Here is a 17672-nt window from a genome sequence, read left to right as displayed (position 1 = left end):
ATGTATATTAAATCATCATAAACATCCCTAATAAATGCTTTATAATTTCAGAACAGACCTCGAAGTGTTAGAGAAATTATAAGTGCGCAAGAGTTTCAAGGAAATAAGAGCTTGTTTTACTGATCTCATTTTGTCAACTGTTACTCTTGCTTTGCACTGCCTTCATAAGATGACCGTTCTCAATAACAGTGAAGACGAACAAAACAGATCTTCTTGAGAGAGGAATCCTTGCAGTGCAATATCAGAGCAATAAAAGTTCAGCCCAGTTTACGGGTCAAAACAAACTGTGAAATGTTGTTCAGTATAGTGAAATACACGGACAACGCGTTTAAAGTCCAATTTAACTTGACAACTTTAGTGTAAATTCAGTAGTTAAAAAATTGCAGATAATTACGTGTACGAAAAAAAAGCAAGCAGCTACTTTGTTTTTTAACCTATGTAATTCAAATTCTGACAAGTAGGCCATCTCTTTTAGTTTACAACTGAGCCGAGGGTACCTCCATGTAGTTGGATGTACAGACAAGTGTTTTTTTTTATTTTCGGAAAAGACTTGCGTTCGTCACTCATACACAAAGTGTAGGATTTCACCATATTAATAGTTTTATGTGAACCCCGCTGGAGAAAGCTATGTTATCTACCTGGTATCTCAGGTAGGCTAGATGGTCTGGAAACGCTGCCCTAGAAACCAAATAAGGAACTTCCACCCCACCCGCTTACTAGATCTCGTCCAGTAAGCGGGTGGGGTATCACATCCGAAGATGAAATTCCTTTATCACTATGATTCGCACACAACCACACCTATGGTGGTATTTGAACTCTTACTGGTTGGAGAGCATATATGCTATCCACCTGGCCAATAGATGTGACCTGCATATACTGTATTTGCTTTTATGTTTCCCGAAGTTCCCCCCCCCCCCAAAAAAAAACTAAACTGCGTGTTATCGACACCCGCAAAACTTCCCTAATAATGATGAAGGTACGAATCCTGTGTACGACGAATTTTTAGGCGATTTTTGTTGTTTTTTATGACGAAAATGCTTTTCAAAACTTGGAATTTTTCAGTTAAATCGTGTCCAGAATTCGACAAATTATTAAAATCCTACTGGCCACGCAACATATCTACTTGCTCATTTTTTTTAATATGTCTCAATAAGTCAGTGTTCCATAAAGTGGTGCTGAATCTACGTTTTTTAGATTTACAAAAATGTTCTTAAAAAATAAAATCGATTCTTTTATTGAATAAATATATTTTGTTCAGTTTGCAGTTACTCTAACTATAGCTGTTATATAATTACAGAGCATACTTGTCGAACCCTAATCATGTTTCAGCTGCATCGTGCAATAACGAAATCTTAAACTATTACGTAAAAATGAGCCAGCTACCACTCAAAGTAGGCAATTAGTTGCGGTTCAGAAGCAGACAACTTGGCGACATTTTGATTAGCAAATAAGTTATGCTGGTGAAATTTTAGCAGAGGACATTTTACGTTTGACAATTAAAACGCATATTAGCCAAAACTTAGTTTATTTATTTACCTAGCAATTCGCAATCAGTTGAAGAATTAGAGGTCAAAATCTGTTGAATAATACTATCTAAATAATGTGTGCGGCATTTTGGTGCGGGTATACTTAATTTTCTCACATGACTTAATTTAATTCAAGACGCGATCATCTGTAGACGTGTCTGCAGCAGAGATGAAAAAACGGTTTTCATTTCGATTTTTTAAAATTCGATTTGACATTCAAATTTTACAACTTCTGTCAACAAATGTCAAACCTGAACCCAGGGTTACGGTAAATAAATGTGGGCCTTACTAATGGTTATTACAAGAACTGACTACAATACTTACTGAATCACTACTGCCGGATTCTCCAGCAACGCAACCAAAGCTATACACCTCCCTTGTTTGACAGCTTCGGTAATCGTACTATGGAGTGCTGTTTTTCCGCATCTTACCAGGTACAAAGATTCCTTGCTGCCACTCAGCTGCTAATGCATAATAAATTTTCACACACTGAGAATTTTTCTCTATCAATTACAGTCGTGAATCCCCCTTTTTAAAACAATTTTCAGCTGCTCATTCGATTGTTATGCTTTAATTATAAGCCATTCGAAATCGTGCTACTTTCGCCGATTTCTAAAGCTTTTGTCCCAACTTAATTAAAATGAGAAGCTAGTGAAACTAACAAATCTATAATTGTAAGAGCTCACGTGAAATCACACACTTGCATAAATTTTTTTTGCTTCAAATTATACTACTAGTTTTATGAGAAAAATTAGAATACTATGGAGATCGGCAGTTACGTTTTAGTGTTATGGTGACCTCCTTATTCTGTTGAAGAGCTACATCATTGTGAAAACCCATTCTGATATTTAGAAAAGTTACCGATGGCCGTTCAACTTCTTGAACGTCTCAGTACTCTTTTGGCAGCGCTCCTTCCTTCCTTTCAAATGTCACCAGTACGGTATACGAAACCGTAGTTATCTAGATAAGCTCGCTAGCTCCTCCTCCTTTCCTCCGCCTATCGAGTCATAACGGTCTACGTTCTCGTAAGCCACCGACGACCATTCCGCTGATGTCCTACGATTTTGCCATTCCTTCTAAATAGAAGGAACAATGCTGCACACTAGAGCGACGCTGGGATTCCAGACAACCGGCAGGTTGCTTTTTGTAACTTAGTGGTAAAATTAAACTATTTGGACGAATGTTTCCAATCCAATCACGAGCATTGTAATTTAAATGCGAATTTCCCAAACTTATGATGAGTTCTTACTCAGAATTTAAATTAAACACACACACACACATATATATACATATATATATATATATATATAGAGAGAGAGAGAGAGAGAGAGAGAGAGTAGCTATCTTATTTATAACCGGTAAGGTGACCATCCCTATTTATGGACTATACACACATGGAACGGCTATTATACTCAGGAGGAAGTTTTTTTTTTTTTTTTTTTTTTTTTTTTTTGCAAATACTGGATTAAGCGAGTTTAAAACAGAAAAGCGAGATATGATTGGTGAGGGATTACGTTCTAAGCTGTTTTTAAATACAAAAAAAAAAAAAATATATAATGAACTATTAATACAATTTTTCGAATAAATAATATAGAAAAATATAAGCAGTCATACACAATAGGGCCGCCAATGGCCACAGCCGGCTAGTATTATATGGTAACTCGATTTACGTATATTAAAAATTCTTCTCAATATTAATATCGTATAGGGTTTCCCTTCTTTCTTCCCCATCCCTTTCGGGGGGAGGGGAATTTGAGCCCTCCTAATGAGGGATTAGTTTATATATATATATATATATATTTAATGAGTATAGATCCGTGTGTGTTCACAGGGCCGGTTTGCCTGTTCCGAGGGACGAAAAACCCGAGTTTCCGGGTGGAAAAAACCCTCTATCTCGGTATAAGATCGGCTAACTCACCTTTAATCGAAAGATACCTGATAAAGGGTCCAGGTCTTTCCGATCAAAGGGAAGACGAGCCTCCGTAGCTCCGACTGAGCTAGGGAGGTTCTTATTCTTCGCTATGTACCTCAAACTCTTGTTCGACAAGAGCCCCCCCCCCTATTCTCTATCAACAGGCTTTTATCACTGATGACACGCAGGCGTAACCACAGTTTCTTTGGCGTAATCTAGTCAACTTGTTAGTAAACCCATCGAGGGATCCTTTTCCATAGCATGCATTTGGTCGCTAATTAAAACCTTTTTTCGAATATTTTCTTGAGTTTGCTATAACCCTTTATGTAACGCCACTAGCTTGTTTCTACACAACGTGTTAGATAATAATGTCACAATTCCAAATATGGAATTTATATACGAAACTTGCACATCCCTAAATTCGATCCGCAAACCATTCTTTACTGAGATTCTAATCGCGTTAACTTCAATGCTAGAAAAACTGAATCCAAGTATTTGGATAACTACAAATGCTCCACGACATTGACGGAATTCATTTCATCACATGAGAATCGGACGCAGTCATGCGATCATCTTGATCAGGGGAATAGAAAAGAACGTTTTATGCAAGTATACAGCGTTTTTTGGAGTAATGAAACGCGAAACAGTCATTTTTGGGCCTATTATTTTTTAATCATTTAAGAGTAATGTTTCAAAAGTTTTATACTATTTCTTCATAATAAAAGTGCGAGTTGTGAATTCAAATTTTTTTCCTAAAGCTAATGGTATCAGAGATGGTATCTTTCTTTTATTTTAAGCTAGAAACAAAATTTTGATTAACAAAAACAAAGTTTAAGACATCATATTTGTCCCGCCTCCAGAGACGAGCTTAAGTTAACTTAATCTGCCCCTCCCTGTTTTAGTGAACTGCGAATTACTGTAAATGCTAATATCGGCTTACAGCTAGTTTGAAAACGTGAACAACATGGTCTCCAAAATCACAAAGCATATCAATTTATGCTAGTGTCTTGATTCGCTATTTTCAACTGCTGTTCAACTGCAAATTAAGTCTCAGTTTTCTCATGACAAGAAATACCAAGAATACTACTACTACTACTCACACAATTGTAGACGTCGCAGAAACAAACAAAAATCCCATAATTCCTTTCAACATTGCGCGTTTCTTAGTCTTTTGTACATAGAATTTCCTGGGAGTTCTAGCCAAAGGATTTTCGTATTATAGTATTTTCTAAATTTATTTTCTGTGGCCAGTGAATAGTGTGCATGTATTTATATAACATGGCACTTTAATAGTCTCACGATGGACTTATCGAAGGCCACTTTATACAATACTACATGATCCACCATCTGCGCTATACTATCGTACATAGTACAGTATTTGTCAGTTAACTGCAAATTCTCTTGCTGGTTTGCCTGTTTCATTGTATTACTAAAATCTAATATTGTATAACGTTGCTTCCTATGACTGTTCAACAGCACGACAACGCACCATAAATAATTAACGTTTTTAGGAAATAACAATTGTAACTTGAGGAAAGATGATGTATTTCTGAACATTAATGTAGTGAACTGTATCCACATCGAATAGAATATCAAAGGAATTTAAGATATTCCAAATGAGCACAATGCTTTTTATTTTACAGTGTTCAATAAATTTTATATAGCGTTTTGTATCATTATGAAGTATAAAGGATGAGTCACCTATGGTTATAAAGTACCGTCAACACAAACAATATGGTGCATTTGGATCAGAAAGCCCAAGAATATTGAATATATGCAGGCAGCCGTGGAAAACATTGTAACCATTAATTGCAACGAGATTTTTGGTATCTGCTGACAGTTTTTTTTTCTACAATGAAATATATCACTCACTGAGTAATACATACTTTAAACTTTGCACGTGGTATGATAATCACTTAACTGATATCAACGTATGCCATCTAGTTTTGAATGTTGCTGGATACAAATAAGAGAATGTTATTAACATGTTGCGCAAATGCTTCCAATTTTCTTCGATTTTCCCTCTTAGGCCCGTCCTCAGTTGTTTCCAGCTATTCTTATGATCTCATCTCTCTGCTTCATCTTCTTTCTCTATCTTTGGGAATCCAAAACTGTAATAAGGGCTAACCATCTTTCATCGTGGCTACATGGCCATACCAGTTTGGCTTTGTGAATAACAAATAATGATTTGTCCATCTTTCCATTACACTTTGAAAAACTGCGTGTGTAAGCGAGAGAGAGAGGATCAATGTGCTAGTATAATATAGGTAATTTTATTTCTGAATTTTAATACACACTTCTTTTAACTGATATTTGTTATTCACAATCTATTTCGTTCATTTCAGTATGAACGAAACTATTTCAGTATGATTACAGAAATATATTTTTGTTCACAACATCCAAACAATCCTGATAACGAAATTGATATCAGGATAGTTCAGATATCAATACTTAAGTATAAAATCCAGTGAACGACCGACCTGGTTCGACTCCTCTCATAGCACGAGAACACTATTTTTATTTACTGGAATCTTGGATATTTCATCCAGCATGAATACAATAACCTGACTGTAAACTTTCCTTATAGCCATAATTGCTTTGTCTAGGATAGGATAAAGTACAGATTAGAAAAATTGACATTTTTTCTAGTCTGTCATTTCGCTACGGACTAAAGTTAAATTTACGAGAGAGATAATTAATATTTGTAATTTTCATTAAATTGTCTACAATTTTAATAAAATTTGCAGTCAGCTTAAGTCATAAGGGAAATGCGTCAATCGCGCTTTGTTCACTGGGATTTTTTCTTTCTTTTTTTGTGGAGGCAATAGAGGGAAGAGAGAAGACCCCCTAAACAGGCTAATTCAGTTGGTCTCATTCTCAACAGTAATGTTTCCTCCCTGAATCGCGGAATTGAATTTTAACCGAGATCTTTAGAATCAAATTTCTGCCTACGTCACATTTCGATCTAGACAATGTTGGCGAGAAATGCAAAATTTTTTGTGCCCTGATCACATTTTCGTACTTTTCTTTTTGCTGTGAAACAGTGACTCGAATGGGAAAAAAAAAAAAAAAAAAAAAAAAAAACTAGATTTCTCTCTGGCTTTAATTCTAGAGTAAAGGTGGGTGTCTGAATCTTCATTCCTATGGAATGCCAAGTGAAAATAGGCGATATAGACATCTCGAATACAAACAGTAAAGAATAACTTGATACCTGTATACACACACATGCTTAAGTTCTGAAAACAGACTTAATATTCGCTCTTGAAATGCCCAGTTTCACCAAACGAGCACGCATGGTTGGGAGAGTGTGTGTGTGCGCGCACACACACACATCGATTAAGACATCAGTTCGAGATCCACATTACCTTTCGGTAAACACTCTTCTAGTCATGGCACGTTGCCAACTGACGATGTCACCCTTGTTCTTTATAACGACCGAATGTTTGTCGATCTGTAGCAGTGTCGAGTTTGTCAAGGAGTTTGGAGCATGAGCGATGCGTTGCTCTTATAGTCCAATATTACTCAATCTGCTTACTATAGTGTATGTAGTACTCAATACATACACTATAAAAGGTTTTCCATATGGAGTTTTACATTTCGTGTGATTAAAATCCTGTTGTTTCCAGTGCTTTCAAAAGTTGGTTTGAAGCAGAAGTACAAAACATGCCAGAAATAACAGTAAAGAAATATTTTTTGCTATGACGCAAGGATGCATTTTGTATGGAACGAACAGCTTTTACTGTTGCTAAAAGTTCGATGGTCTTTTAGACCAAACAATTCGTGGTTTCATTTCCAAATACATCAGACTCAAAAGCAATGAACATATAGAAATTTACGCAATATGAATGCTGTTAGGTTCAGGAATAATATTTTTATAAAGAACTTTTCATGTACAGGAAGCAAGAGGAAACTTACCAAAATGATTCCACTTGCTCGAGCACGTTATGTGTAGCTTTTGATAGGCAACCTATTAATGCTTACATCAGGAGAAAACTGAAATACGCTATTAGTAGGATGAGCACACTTTCAAAACGCAAAACCATGACACTTATATATGGCATAATAATTTAAAAAACTGACTCTCAGTGACTTGAGTCAGACAGATGAAAAATTTACTGGGAATTTTGAATTGCTAATTAATTTAAAAATTAAATTTGTTTGTACAATCTTTGAATTACACAGTGGGTGAGATTTAACGATAATTAGTAATAAGCATTGACTATGACTTCATTGTCGTCTCGTTCATAAACATTGCAATGTGAAGACAAAATGTTAACACACGATTTTTCAATGATTGAAAGCTGTGATTTTGGTCACTGATATGTCAGAGCATAAGAAGCTGCATTCAGAACTCGTTTTCATTAAAACTGGAACATTCAGCAGTAGATCTTTCGGGACAAATTCTAAAAATAGATGAATTCTGCTGCATCAGTTTAGAAGGAAAAAAAAAAAAAAACTCCAGAATACAGCCGATATCACATTATCCTCTCCCTAGTGGACGTTTATCAATTCCAACTATGACTTCCTTATTTAGAAATCCTTGTAAAAAGTATGAGGTGAATATCACAAATCAGTGTTTCGAATGGAGGGGGAAAATGTCGGAAAGCCGTCGTTTATGTAATTAGCATATCTTTTTAAATAACAGCAATTGGAACAACCGCAATACATTCAAGGTGTAATGTTTAATGTGAAATAACTATTTTTACATATAAGTCATTCATTGCCTTAGTACCAATTAAATGACATACAATATTATAAAAATCATAATAACTATATGTAATGTGAAACGCGGTATAGTAGTTTTGGTTGACTGTCAGGTGGTTAGACTAAGACAGGTGTTATTTTACAACGTGCGCAAAAGTGGCGCCTTATAAGATGTAGACTGATTAATCTTCCTACCGGGCAGTTTAATTTCCGGTCTCAGTTAACACTACCACGAAGCGGTTATTCGACTTGAAAAGCATATGGTACATGCACAGATTTCAATATCAAGCGGTAGATTTTAGAAGCTGTAGTTCGTCCATAAGAGTGCTGGTAAGTGAACCTGAATATCTTCTCTTACCATCACTTAGAGTAATTAAAAAGTAAAAATAAATGGTATTCACATATGTGCACAACTATGAATTACAGTCTTCGATATTTGCCAAGTAACTATACTCACGCATTCTTTAAAACACTCAACGCAGTAGTACAGAATTGCCGAAACCTGAAGTTCATGCAGTTCCTTTTTAAAGATAATATCAGAACATTTGGGTGCATTCGATTTTTATACGACAGATTGTTCAGTTAGGTTTCTGGTCAAGGACCGGATTCGTACCTAATAGGCAATTAGGTCTAAATTCCTGAAAGGTTAATGATGAATATAAAAAAACAAAAAACGACGCCTTTCTTCTAAATATAAAAGGATGGTTTTGCACAGAACTGAAAATCGGAATGAAAGTGAAAACATACTGCCGGGAAGTGACGAGCCGAAAATGCATTAAAGGATAAAAATGTAAGTGGAATAAAAAAAATATGAATATAAAGCCACGGAGTAATAAATTTTTTAGATAATATAAAATATATCAGCCTAGGAATGAAAAAAAAAACTTATAAACCAGCAAAATCAATGATAGTGTGGTGGCTGTTTCGAGTAATTCATATGATGCATCAAAATATAAAGAAAGATAGGAAAGCTAGTTTATTCAATAAGTAAACTTTAACGTTAGAAAGTGGCTTTATTAACCTTGCGAGTCGGGATAGACATTTCTTTTATTGGGATATTAACGTCATGTCTATGTTTAGACATAAGAATACAATAGACTATTGCTTGTTCTAGTTCGTTATTGAGTTGATTTTTATACAGCAGATTATTCGGTTTAGTTTCTGGTCAAGGACCTAATTCGTACCCAGTTTCTTTCTTTCCACTCAGCAAGAATACATCGTTACACATTAAGAACGAAATGAGTAATTGAGCAAGCATACACAGACCGAGGACCTGAGCTTCCAGGAAGTAAGATCTCCAACGAGTATGCTATCAATTTCATGCATCATATGGAATTTAAAGTTTCCTAGCCGACATAAGATTATTGTGTATCTGCCTCTGTAATTTTAAGTCTCGGTGATCTAATGTATGAGAATATGAACGAATATATCAGTAACCTGCGATTACAAAAAAAAAAATAAATAAATAAATAAAATAAACGCATCGCAGCAGTTTGTTACAAGTCGGAAGTTAGTTATTTCGTTATAATGAACGTTCGTTATAACGGAATAAAAACACCTGGAAAGATGAAAACAGTCCAGAATTCAACAGCAAATGAATGCGGTAATTAAGCTCATTTCATATCACAAATTATATCGCAATTAAAACATCGCATTATTTACAGTCGATTCACAAGACATTTAAGGAAGCGTTTAGGAAACCAATATATACTTCGAACAAATCATGTCCACGTAGTGCGGTGGAGAAAACAACCCTATCACATCCCTCTCCCCCCGGTATTTCTTGATATTATTCTGACCTTTACTCTAAGCAATACACATTACTTAACAAAGCATGTGCTATTTAAAAAAAAAAAGAAAGAAAGAAAGAATGGAAGTGAAATCCACTGGGAACAATGCATTTCGAGCATACATTCCATAGCGCAGAGCAGGAAGAACAAACGAAAGAGTAAAACTGAATGAATAGTTAAAAATAATTTATTACAAAAAAGTGCCTAGTTACGAGTATGTTGGTTTAGATATACAACTAGTAGCAACGAACTAAGTCACATTAATCGATTTTATGCAGCTGCGGAAAATCAACCGAAACTACTTTTTTGTAATGAAAGAATATCCTCGATCAACCGAAAAACATTCTGTATTAAAAAAAAAAAAAAAAAATTTTTTTTAAATTGTAAATATGAACGTTATTGTAGTACTGGTTACATTGGAAGTACTAGTACTTTTAGCATATGGCAACCTTAGTATTATGCATTTAAACGATTAAGGAAACAAGGAAATTTATGACTGAGAAACACCAGTTAGCAAGATATTTCTCTTAAAAAGAACTCGCATTTCCGATATCTTCAATATAATTTAGGAAGTGCAGTTGATTTTTAATAGGTGAGACAGGAGTGTAAAGAAACTGAAGTAAATAAATCTTTAACAATAAAAACACGTGTGTACAGAGTTGCGTTTACAGCGTATCAGAAACTACATTTTTCTATATTTCGTTCAGGAACAGATGGCTGATATTGTCTATATTTTGTGAGATCTATTAAAACTACACTCGTGTCTCCATGCTCTTGAAAATGAAATAGTCACAAGAACAGAATTCACAAGCATAAGAATACTGCTGACTGCAAAGCATGAAATAATTGTGAATTTATCTAAAAACATTTTTTGTGCATCAGAAAGTTTTATAATAAAACTGTTCTAACATTTGAATTTTGCATGTGTTCCAATGTTTATAAACAGTTCACAAGGTACTATGGTATCTGAAACGGGGCAGTTTTTTGGTGATATTAATCTGGGGCGAAGGAAAATCCAAAACGGTATCTGTCAAGATCTAAACTTCAACAAATCTAGCATTGCAACACTTTAGTATAACAATGTGCCTATCACCCAGATGCAGAACATGAAATTGTACATTAATCTATACATGTCCTGCTTCAAGTCCATTTAGCAACTTCCAATAAATAAATTCCTACACGGGCCAAAAAGCAGTCTAATTCTATTATCAAAAAAGCTGCTTTCCAGTAACTGTTAATCCGGAAGGTGCGCATATATAACATATTCACTCCCTAATATTGTACACACTCGTGTTTTTATTATTATTATTCAAGATTTATTTATTTCAGTTTGTTTACATTCTTGTCTCACGTACATCAACTTCAATGGCGCCTGCGTAGCACAGTTGATAGCAACAACGCCCTTTAGAAAGATCTCGATTCGATTTCAGTCGTAATATCACAGGACACTCATAAGCACTATCAACTAAAAGTGAACTGGTCAACTTCATGCGAAGATTAAGTTTTTCCTTCTTCGACAAATCTCTGGTATATCATCCTACAAACAGATGAGAACACACAATTTATAAATATAATACACTGCATTGTACACGAATTTCATCGTCTGGTGAGACGATCCTATTCGTTGGCGACCTGCAGTGGATAGGCAGAGTGCTGTTTGGTGTTCACTAATGTGAATGTTCGGTGGGGGGGGGGGGTGAAAAAGAAGGAATTGACACACACACACACAACGGACTCCGCTCAATCAGTATTGAACAAAACAAAAAAAAAAACTCTGAAGGCTGTTAAACGCAATTCATCTAATCAATACAGGAAAAATATTGGAACAAAAATCAAATGTATTGGAATAAAGTTATTACTTATTTACTTTTCTGAATACAAAACCTCAAGCTTGCTGTCCAAATAGATTACTTATGAACTAGTGAATGAAGTTAAACTGAATTACTTGATCACATTGTGTCCGTCGTTTTAATGACACAAAATCTTGTATTTACCAACATTATATTTTTGTTCGCCGGTTTCATCCAGATTACTATGCATATTGGTAAACAAGCTTTTAATAACTATAGAGCACAAAAAATCGAGCAGTACAAAAATATTAAGCAAGTACCTTTCAGGAGTCTATTAAAGAAGTGCTTTAACTTCATATTTCATGTTTGTTAAACATGTAGCATTTCAAGTAAAGATTCTATTCGAGTTTCTGATTGGCAAGAATGGCTTTTTTTTTTTTTATGCTGCTGTTGGAGAGTATGTGAAGACCCCCCCCCCCCGGTTACAATAAAATAAATTTGCTGTCATACTTTTTCATCTGACATGTGAATTTCCGATTGCTGTTCGGCTTCCCCCTGTGATTATATATCAAGACGATTTCGACATATGAAGTCTCTGTAAATTAAAGGCACATTCAAACTCTTCCCAAAGAAAATGATCAACTTTTTTGGAAAAGTCTGTAAATTACTGGGAACTGTTTTAAATATTTCATGTCATTTTTTTTTTTAAAATGTCAATTTCAAGTGATGCCAGTAACAAAAAAATCTGCATACACGAATCAAAGAGAAAGGATTATAACCAGTGGTGAGCTATAAGGGGATCGCGCGAGCCCTTTGTTATTGTTTCTCAAATTTGCGAGCCCCTTGTTCTTCTTGTTTAATAATCTTGTAGAACTAGAAAATACCATCGTGAATGTATACGTGCTACTATACTTGGTACTTTAAATTCATATGGATTTTCTGATAACTATATAAAAAATCATTTCATTGCATTTTGTTTTGATGGAGCTAGTGTAATGTTAGGAAACAAATCAGGTGTTGCAATCAAACTTCTACAAAAATTTCCCAACGTTGTGATTTGACATTGCGCTCATCGTTTACACTTAGCATTAGACGATTCGATAAAAAACATTAAAAAAATAAATCATTTTGAAATATTTATGAATAAATTATATGCTTTTTATCACCAATCACCAAAAAATCAACGAGAATTAAACACGATTGCCAAAGACCTTGGTATCGAAATTTTAAAGATCGGCGTGTGTTTGGACCACGGTGGGCAGCTCGCGGTTTACGAACGGCTCTTGCTTTGTGGAGAAATTACCCAGCTTTATGCAAGCATTTTGCATCGAACGATAAATATAAGGGCTTTTCAAACCGACTTCTCAATCTGGAATTTTTAAAAGATCTAACATTAATGATTGATATCCTACAGGAATTATCATATGTCAGAAGCTCTACAAAGTTGCAATATAAGTATTATATAAGGGCTAAGTTAGGCGTTTTTTTTTTGCTCGACGAAGCGAGCCCTTTTTAAAATTTCCATAGCTCATCACTGATTATAACAATCATGAAATGTGAAAATTCAGTTATGAGTATCATTTTTGTTGCAAGATTTTAAATAATCTATTTTAAGATATGCCATGAAAATTAAATTCTGTGTGATATTTCTTCTACAAAATAGGAAATTACTGTTATTAGAAGACATTTTTATGCATGCTGTAATATGGGGTAATATTAAATATTCGGTTTTAAAAATTATATGCATTTTTCTAAAATAGTATAACAAGGATACTTGAGAGTACAAGATGAACAGGCTTTTTTAAGCTAAAATTGTCCAAATTAGAAATATTTTAGTTTACATTTCTTCCAAAGGTAAATTAACAAGATACAGATGTAATGTTAGATATTTATTTTTTCTTTTCAATTTACAATTACATCAAAGACATTGTAAAATGTACCACCGTATATCAGTCATAACTGAGACTATATGCAGCAGTGAGTCAAACTTACAACCCGGTATGAATCATTTTCCACGACGTGGTAGTACGATTGCCACGGTGAACGACATGGCATACGGCCAAAACCGACACGGCAGTCGGCCAGTATACAGTAAGCTGCCAGGTAAGTTAACAGAACTAACCCGCACTTCGTATGACGCTCTACGTTAGGGAACAACGCTGCCAAAGACGACAAAAATATTGACGGGAAAGTTCACTAATGTTAAAGGGATGCACCAGGTTCTCACGAAAGCTGATATTCATATAAGGCATCATCCTACTTAAGAAATGGGTGTAATAAAGAACCAGTGCAAGTTCCGTGTATTGTCTCTTAAAATTTTACACATTGTGTAAAGTACACACAAAGTAGAGCCACACCACAGATATGCCGTGATAAATTGCCCACCGCAAGCAGGCAAAAAAAAAAAAGAAAAAAAAAGTTGATATAGTTGATATTCATCTGAATTTAACTGAGCCTTGTTTGTTTCTGCAGGACGGTATTGGTGGCAACTCGGACCGGACCAGAGATTGGCGTCTTCCTGCCCCGCCTGAGGACCAACCAACCAGACCAGTATCGCCTGCCCTGCCGCCGACCGTGCGTGACGTACTGGGGATGTCCGGTTTGGCTGCCCCCGCATGATACTACTTCGGCGACACACATGTTGAACGACGTGTCTACAAAGACTCAAGTCGAAGCACACCAACTAGAAAACGCCATGTAGCGTATTTCACCACTCCGAAGACCGACAGCGTCGGATTCGCTGCACAATGCTATCCGTGCTATAGAGTTGTGCTCCGCATGGATGTTCGTCGCGGACTTCTTTATTTGGTGTCGACGTATTTCTACAGGCTGAGCAACAACAAGAACGGCTATGGACGGCCGCTACGACTTCACCCTAGACCGTTCACGGCTGCTAGCTAGCGCGGGTGTCCATCCGGCGCATGCCTGGGACATGGAAGCGTCGGGAACGCACCAGCACCCTACGCAGTTGCGGACACCTTTCTCCGATCTAGGTCGGTCTGCGGCTGGTATTACTTCGACGGTCGCAGCAACTGAACCTTCGTCTATATCCCCGTATCATACACGGTACCTCCAGGCGCAGTTACCTCTTGCTGCAGGTGAGTATATTTTTACTTAATTTCCATCAACATCTGTATTATATGATATTGTTAGTTTGAATATGAAAAATATTTTTGTCGAATATATACTGCAAATTAAATATTAATTTATTTACTCGGCTTCAACGAATGGGAGAGTTTACTGCATAAACGTTATAATAAACAGTTCTTTCTAATATATATATATCATTGGAAAAGAAAACATCTCATCCTTATAATTCGGTAAACGCAATTGAGATTTTGGATACAAACCTTGCAATAAACACAAACTTAAATTTCCTTTGAAAACAACTTGATACTGTTGCCTGAATGAGAAATAGGAACTGAACATCCATAACTGAGATGTAGGTATTCTCTTCAAAAATACCAAAGTAATACGTAAATGATGCGAAAAAAACTTGTCCAGTAGAGCTGAAGGTGTTTTAATTCAGAAACTATTTTACGTTCTGTCAGCATGTTGTTGCTGCAGTAAAGACTAGCAGCACGTCGGCGTATTGGTAAATAGTGACACGTGTGTGACAAGCGGTGTATTCCTTCAGTAGCATTTTTTGTTTTAAATATAGCATAGAGCCTTGCCAACTTGTGGCATGGAAATAAAATACGGCAATGGCAAATGGCACTAAGCTTGAATTAAATATATTAACATTTTAACCGAATACGCTTAACATATTAAGCGTATTCGGTTCTGTTTTGGAGCATTTTTATTTTTCAATTATATCATATTTTTATCAGATATTTTAAAATTACCGAGTCCCAATATAAGTTATTAAACCCATTTTCGACTAATGATACTTTGGAGTTATCCTTTCGTAGATGCCGAATAACCAATCATGAAGGCAAAGCAGCGTGCGGAGAATAAAACCAAACAGTCACCTTGAAGTGGCAATAGTTTCAGACAAGTAGTTTTCATCCATTAAATTCGATGACCTTTACTGTCATACCTAGCCTTGACTTCAAGCTAGCTGGCATGTTATGCGTATGTTGTTAAATACATGACACAACACAAGTTCTGTTGTTTTATGAATTCTGATTTTTTTTTTTTATATACCGGTATGCTTACTGTTTTTTTATCACCGTTTTCTTCGCTGTTTATATAATAATTATATATATTATAAATGGGTAATTATAATGCAACTTTCTCGCCATGCTTTTACCATTTTAAACTGGGCTTGATGAACAACAAAAAAATTATGTTCGATCAATAAGAAGAATTAAGCATTCGTTTATTAGAGGACTAAATTCCCAAGGACATAAGTTTCGTTAAAATAAATGGCATAATGCATATTACTGAAAAACGTGTTAATCCAAAAATTTAAACAGAAAAGAACAGCGATGCATATTTAAATAGGATGGAGCTGTCTTCCTGTTGGATCAAGGAGAGCACAGCTCCATGCCACTTATATAAGCATATATTCTTTTCTATACCATTTTCGGGTATAGAAAAGGGTCTTCGGGAAGAAGGCATTTTTAATGGTCAAACACGGATAATATGAAGAACACTAATTTTAGCAAAGTATATGAATTAGATATATAACATGGTAGACCTTTGTCACTCTGTTCGAACTTTCTTGATAATGTCCAGTCTGACGATTATTAGTACCGGCTTATAATCAGGGAAACTTCAGATGCTTACAAATGACAAATATAAGAACAATTTTAAACCGCTGTAATAAATTTTTAGATTAAAATTTATATTTATAAGGTTATTCAGCTTAACTTAAAAAAGGACGTCAAGAGAAATTCTGAAAAATATTCGAATTTAGCGACCTGAGTTAATAAAAATAAATCACATTTTGCTTTAAAAGAGCAAATAAATTCAATTTTATTGTACAGTGATACTAAACTTGTTTTTATATACGAATCATACTCTCAAAAGGTTGCAAACCTATCGTACCGAAGATGTCCAAAAGGTTAGACAATCCTATTCTATGTTCTCCTGTTCTAGCGTCCAAAACAGTATTTTCAAAATCACTTCGAGCCTCGAATAAGCAAGGTGATGGTGATATTTCATCGAAAAACCTATCTACTCTAAATAGACTTTCACAAACATCCATGCCCATAGGCAGTGGAATTCGAACCCACTGCCTGTTACAGAGCGGTGACGCTATTTACTCGGACAAGTTAGGCGAGTAGGTAAACGGGCCTACTCGATGTTATCAGTAGCAGAATTCTCAGAGCTCAATCTCTTAGAAAACCGAAAAGCAAACGGAGAAATAAAATTATCCAATCACTTATGGAATATATATATATTTCTTTTGTTTATTAATTTCCTCTCTAGCTCACCCCCCCTTTTTTTTTTTCTCCTGACAAATGACGAGAGGATGAAATTTAAGCTAAAAACCCAGCTGGGAGCTTTATTACAATCAACAAAAAGCTTTACACGTTCGGTCACTTGAAATTTCACACACACAAATAACATTAATAATCCTAGATTTAAATCAGGGGTCCCCACTGCTAGCGTAAACTTGACAAAACTACTTTTTTTTTAAATTGTGGGTTTTGCATAATTTACGAAAATGTAACCCAACGGCTATTCCTTTTATATGATAAACGCACCGATTAGACTTTTTTTATTATTTCTTCTGATAATAACTCCAATAAGCACAATGAAATGAGACAAAAGTTCAATCTTTCTAGTTATTGCAAACGCATTGTATTCAACTGTTTCAATAATCATCACAATCTGATAGTAGCTTAACAAACCTGATTGTTTCTGAATTATGAAATAAGATTATTTCAAGTGGGAGAAAAGTTCGTTCTTAGGAATTTTTTCTCCGCGTACTATGACGGCAGTTGTCACCACGGCTGTCAGCACCGAAGTGGACGTTGCATGCACTGCTACACAGTTCTCT

The 17672-nt window shown here is 35.4% G+C and overlaps 1 protein-coding gene across 1 annotated transcript in view; it reads left to right on the top strand.

Moving 5' to 3' along the window:
* LOC150103022 (uncharacterized) overlaps nucleotides 1–17672 on the top strand; it is a 435119-nt gene that overhangs the window by 42550 nt on the left and 374897 nt on the right. The window contains exon 2 of the mRNA XM_090398054.1: nucleotides 14195–14820. Within this exon, the coding sequence (XP_090254180.1) occupies nucleotides 14574–14820 (247 nt within the window). The 5' untranslated portion in view covers nucleotides 14195–14573. The remainder of the gene's footprint in view (nucleotides 1–14194; nucleotides 14821–17672) is intronic.

Source organism: Typopeltis vanoorti, chromosome 9, assembly GCF_054136105.1.
Source record: "Typopeltis vanoorti isolate ZY-2024b chromosome 9, IOZ_Tvanoo_1.0, whole genome shotgun sequence".
Lineage (NCBI taxonomy): Eukaryota > Metazoa > Arthropoda > Arachnida > Uropygi > Thelyphonidae > Typopeltis > Typopeltis vanoorti.
This window is presented reverse-complemented; position numbering and strand designations above follow the sequence as displayed.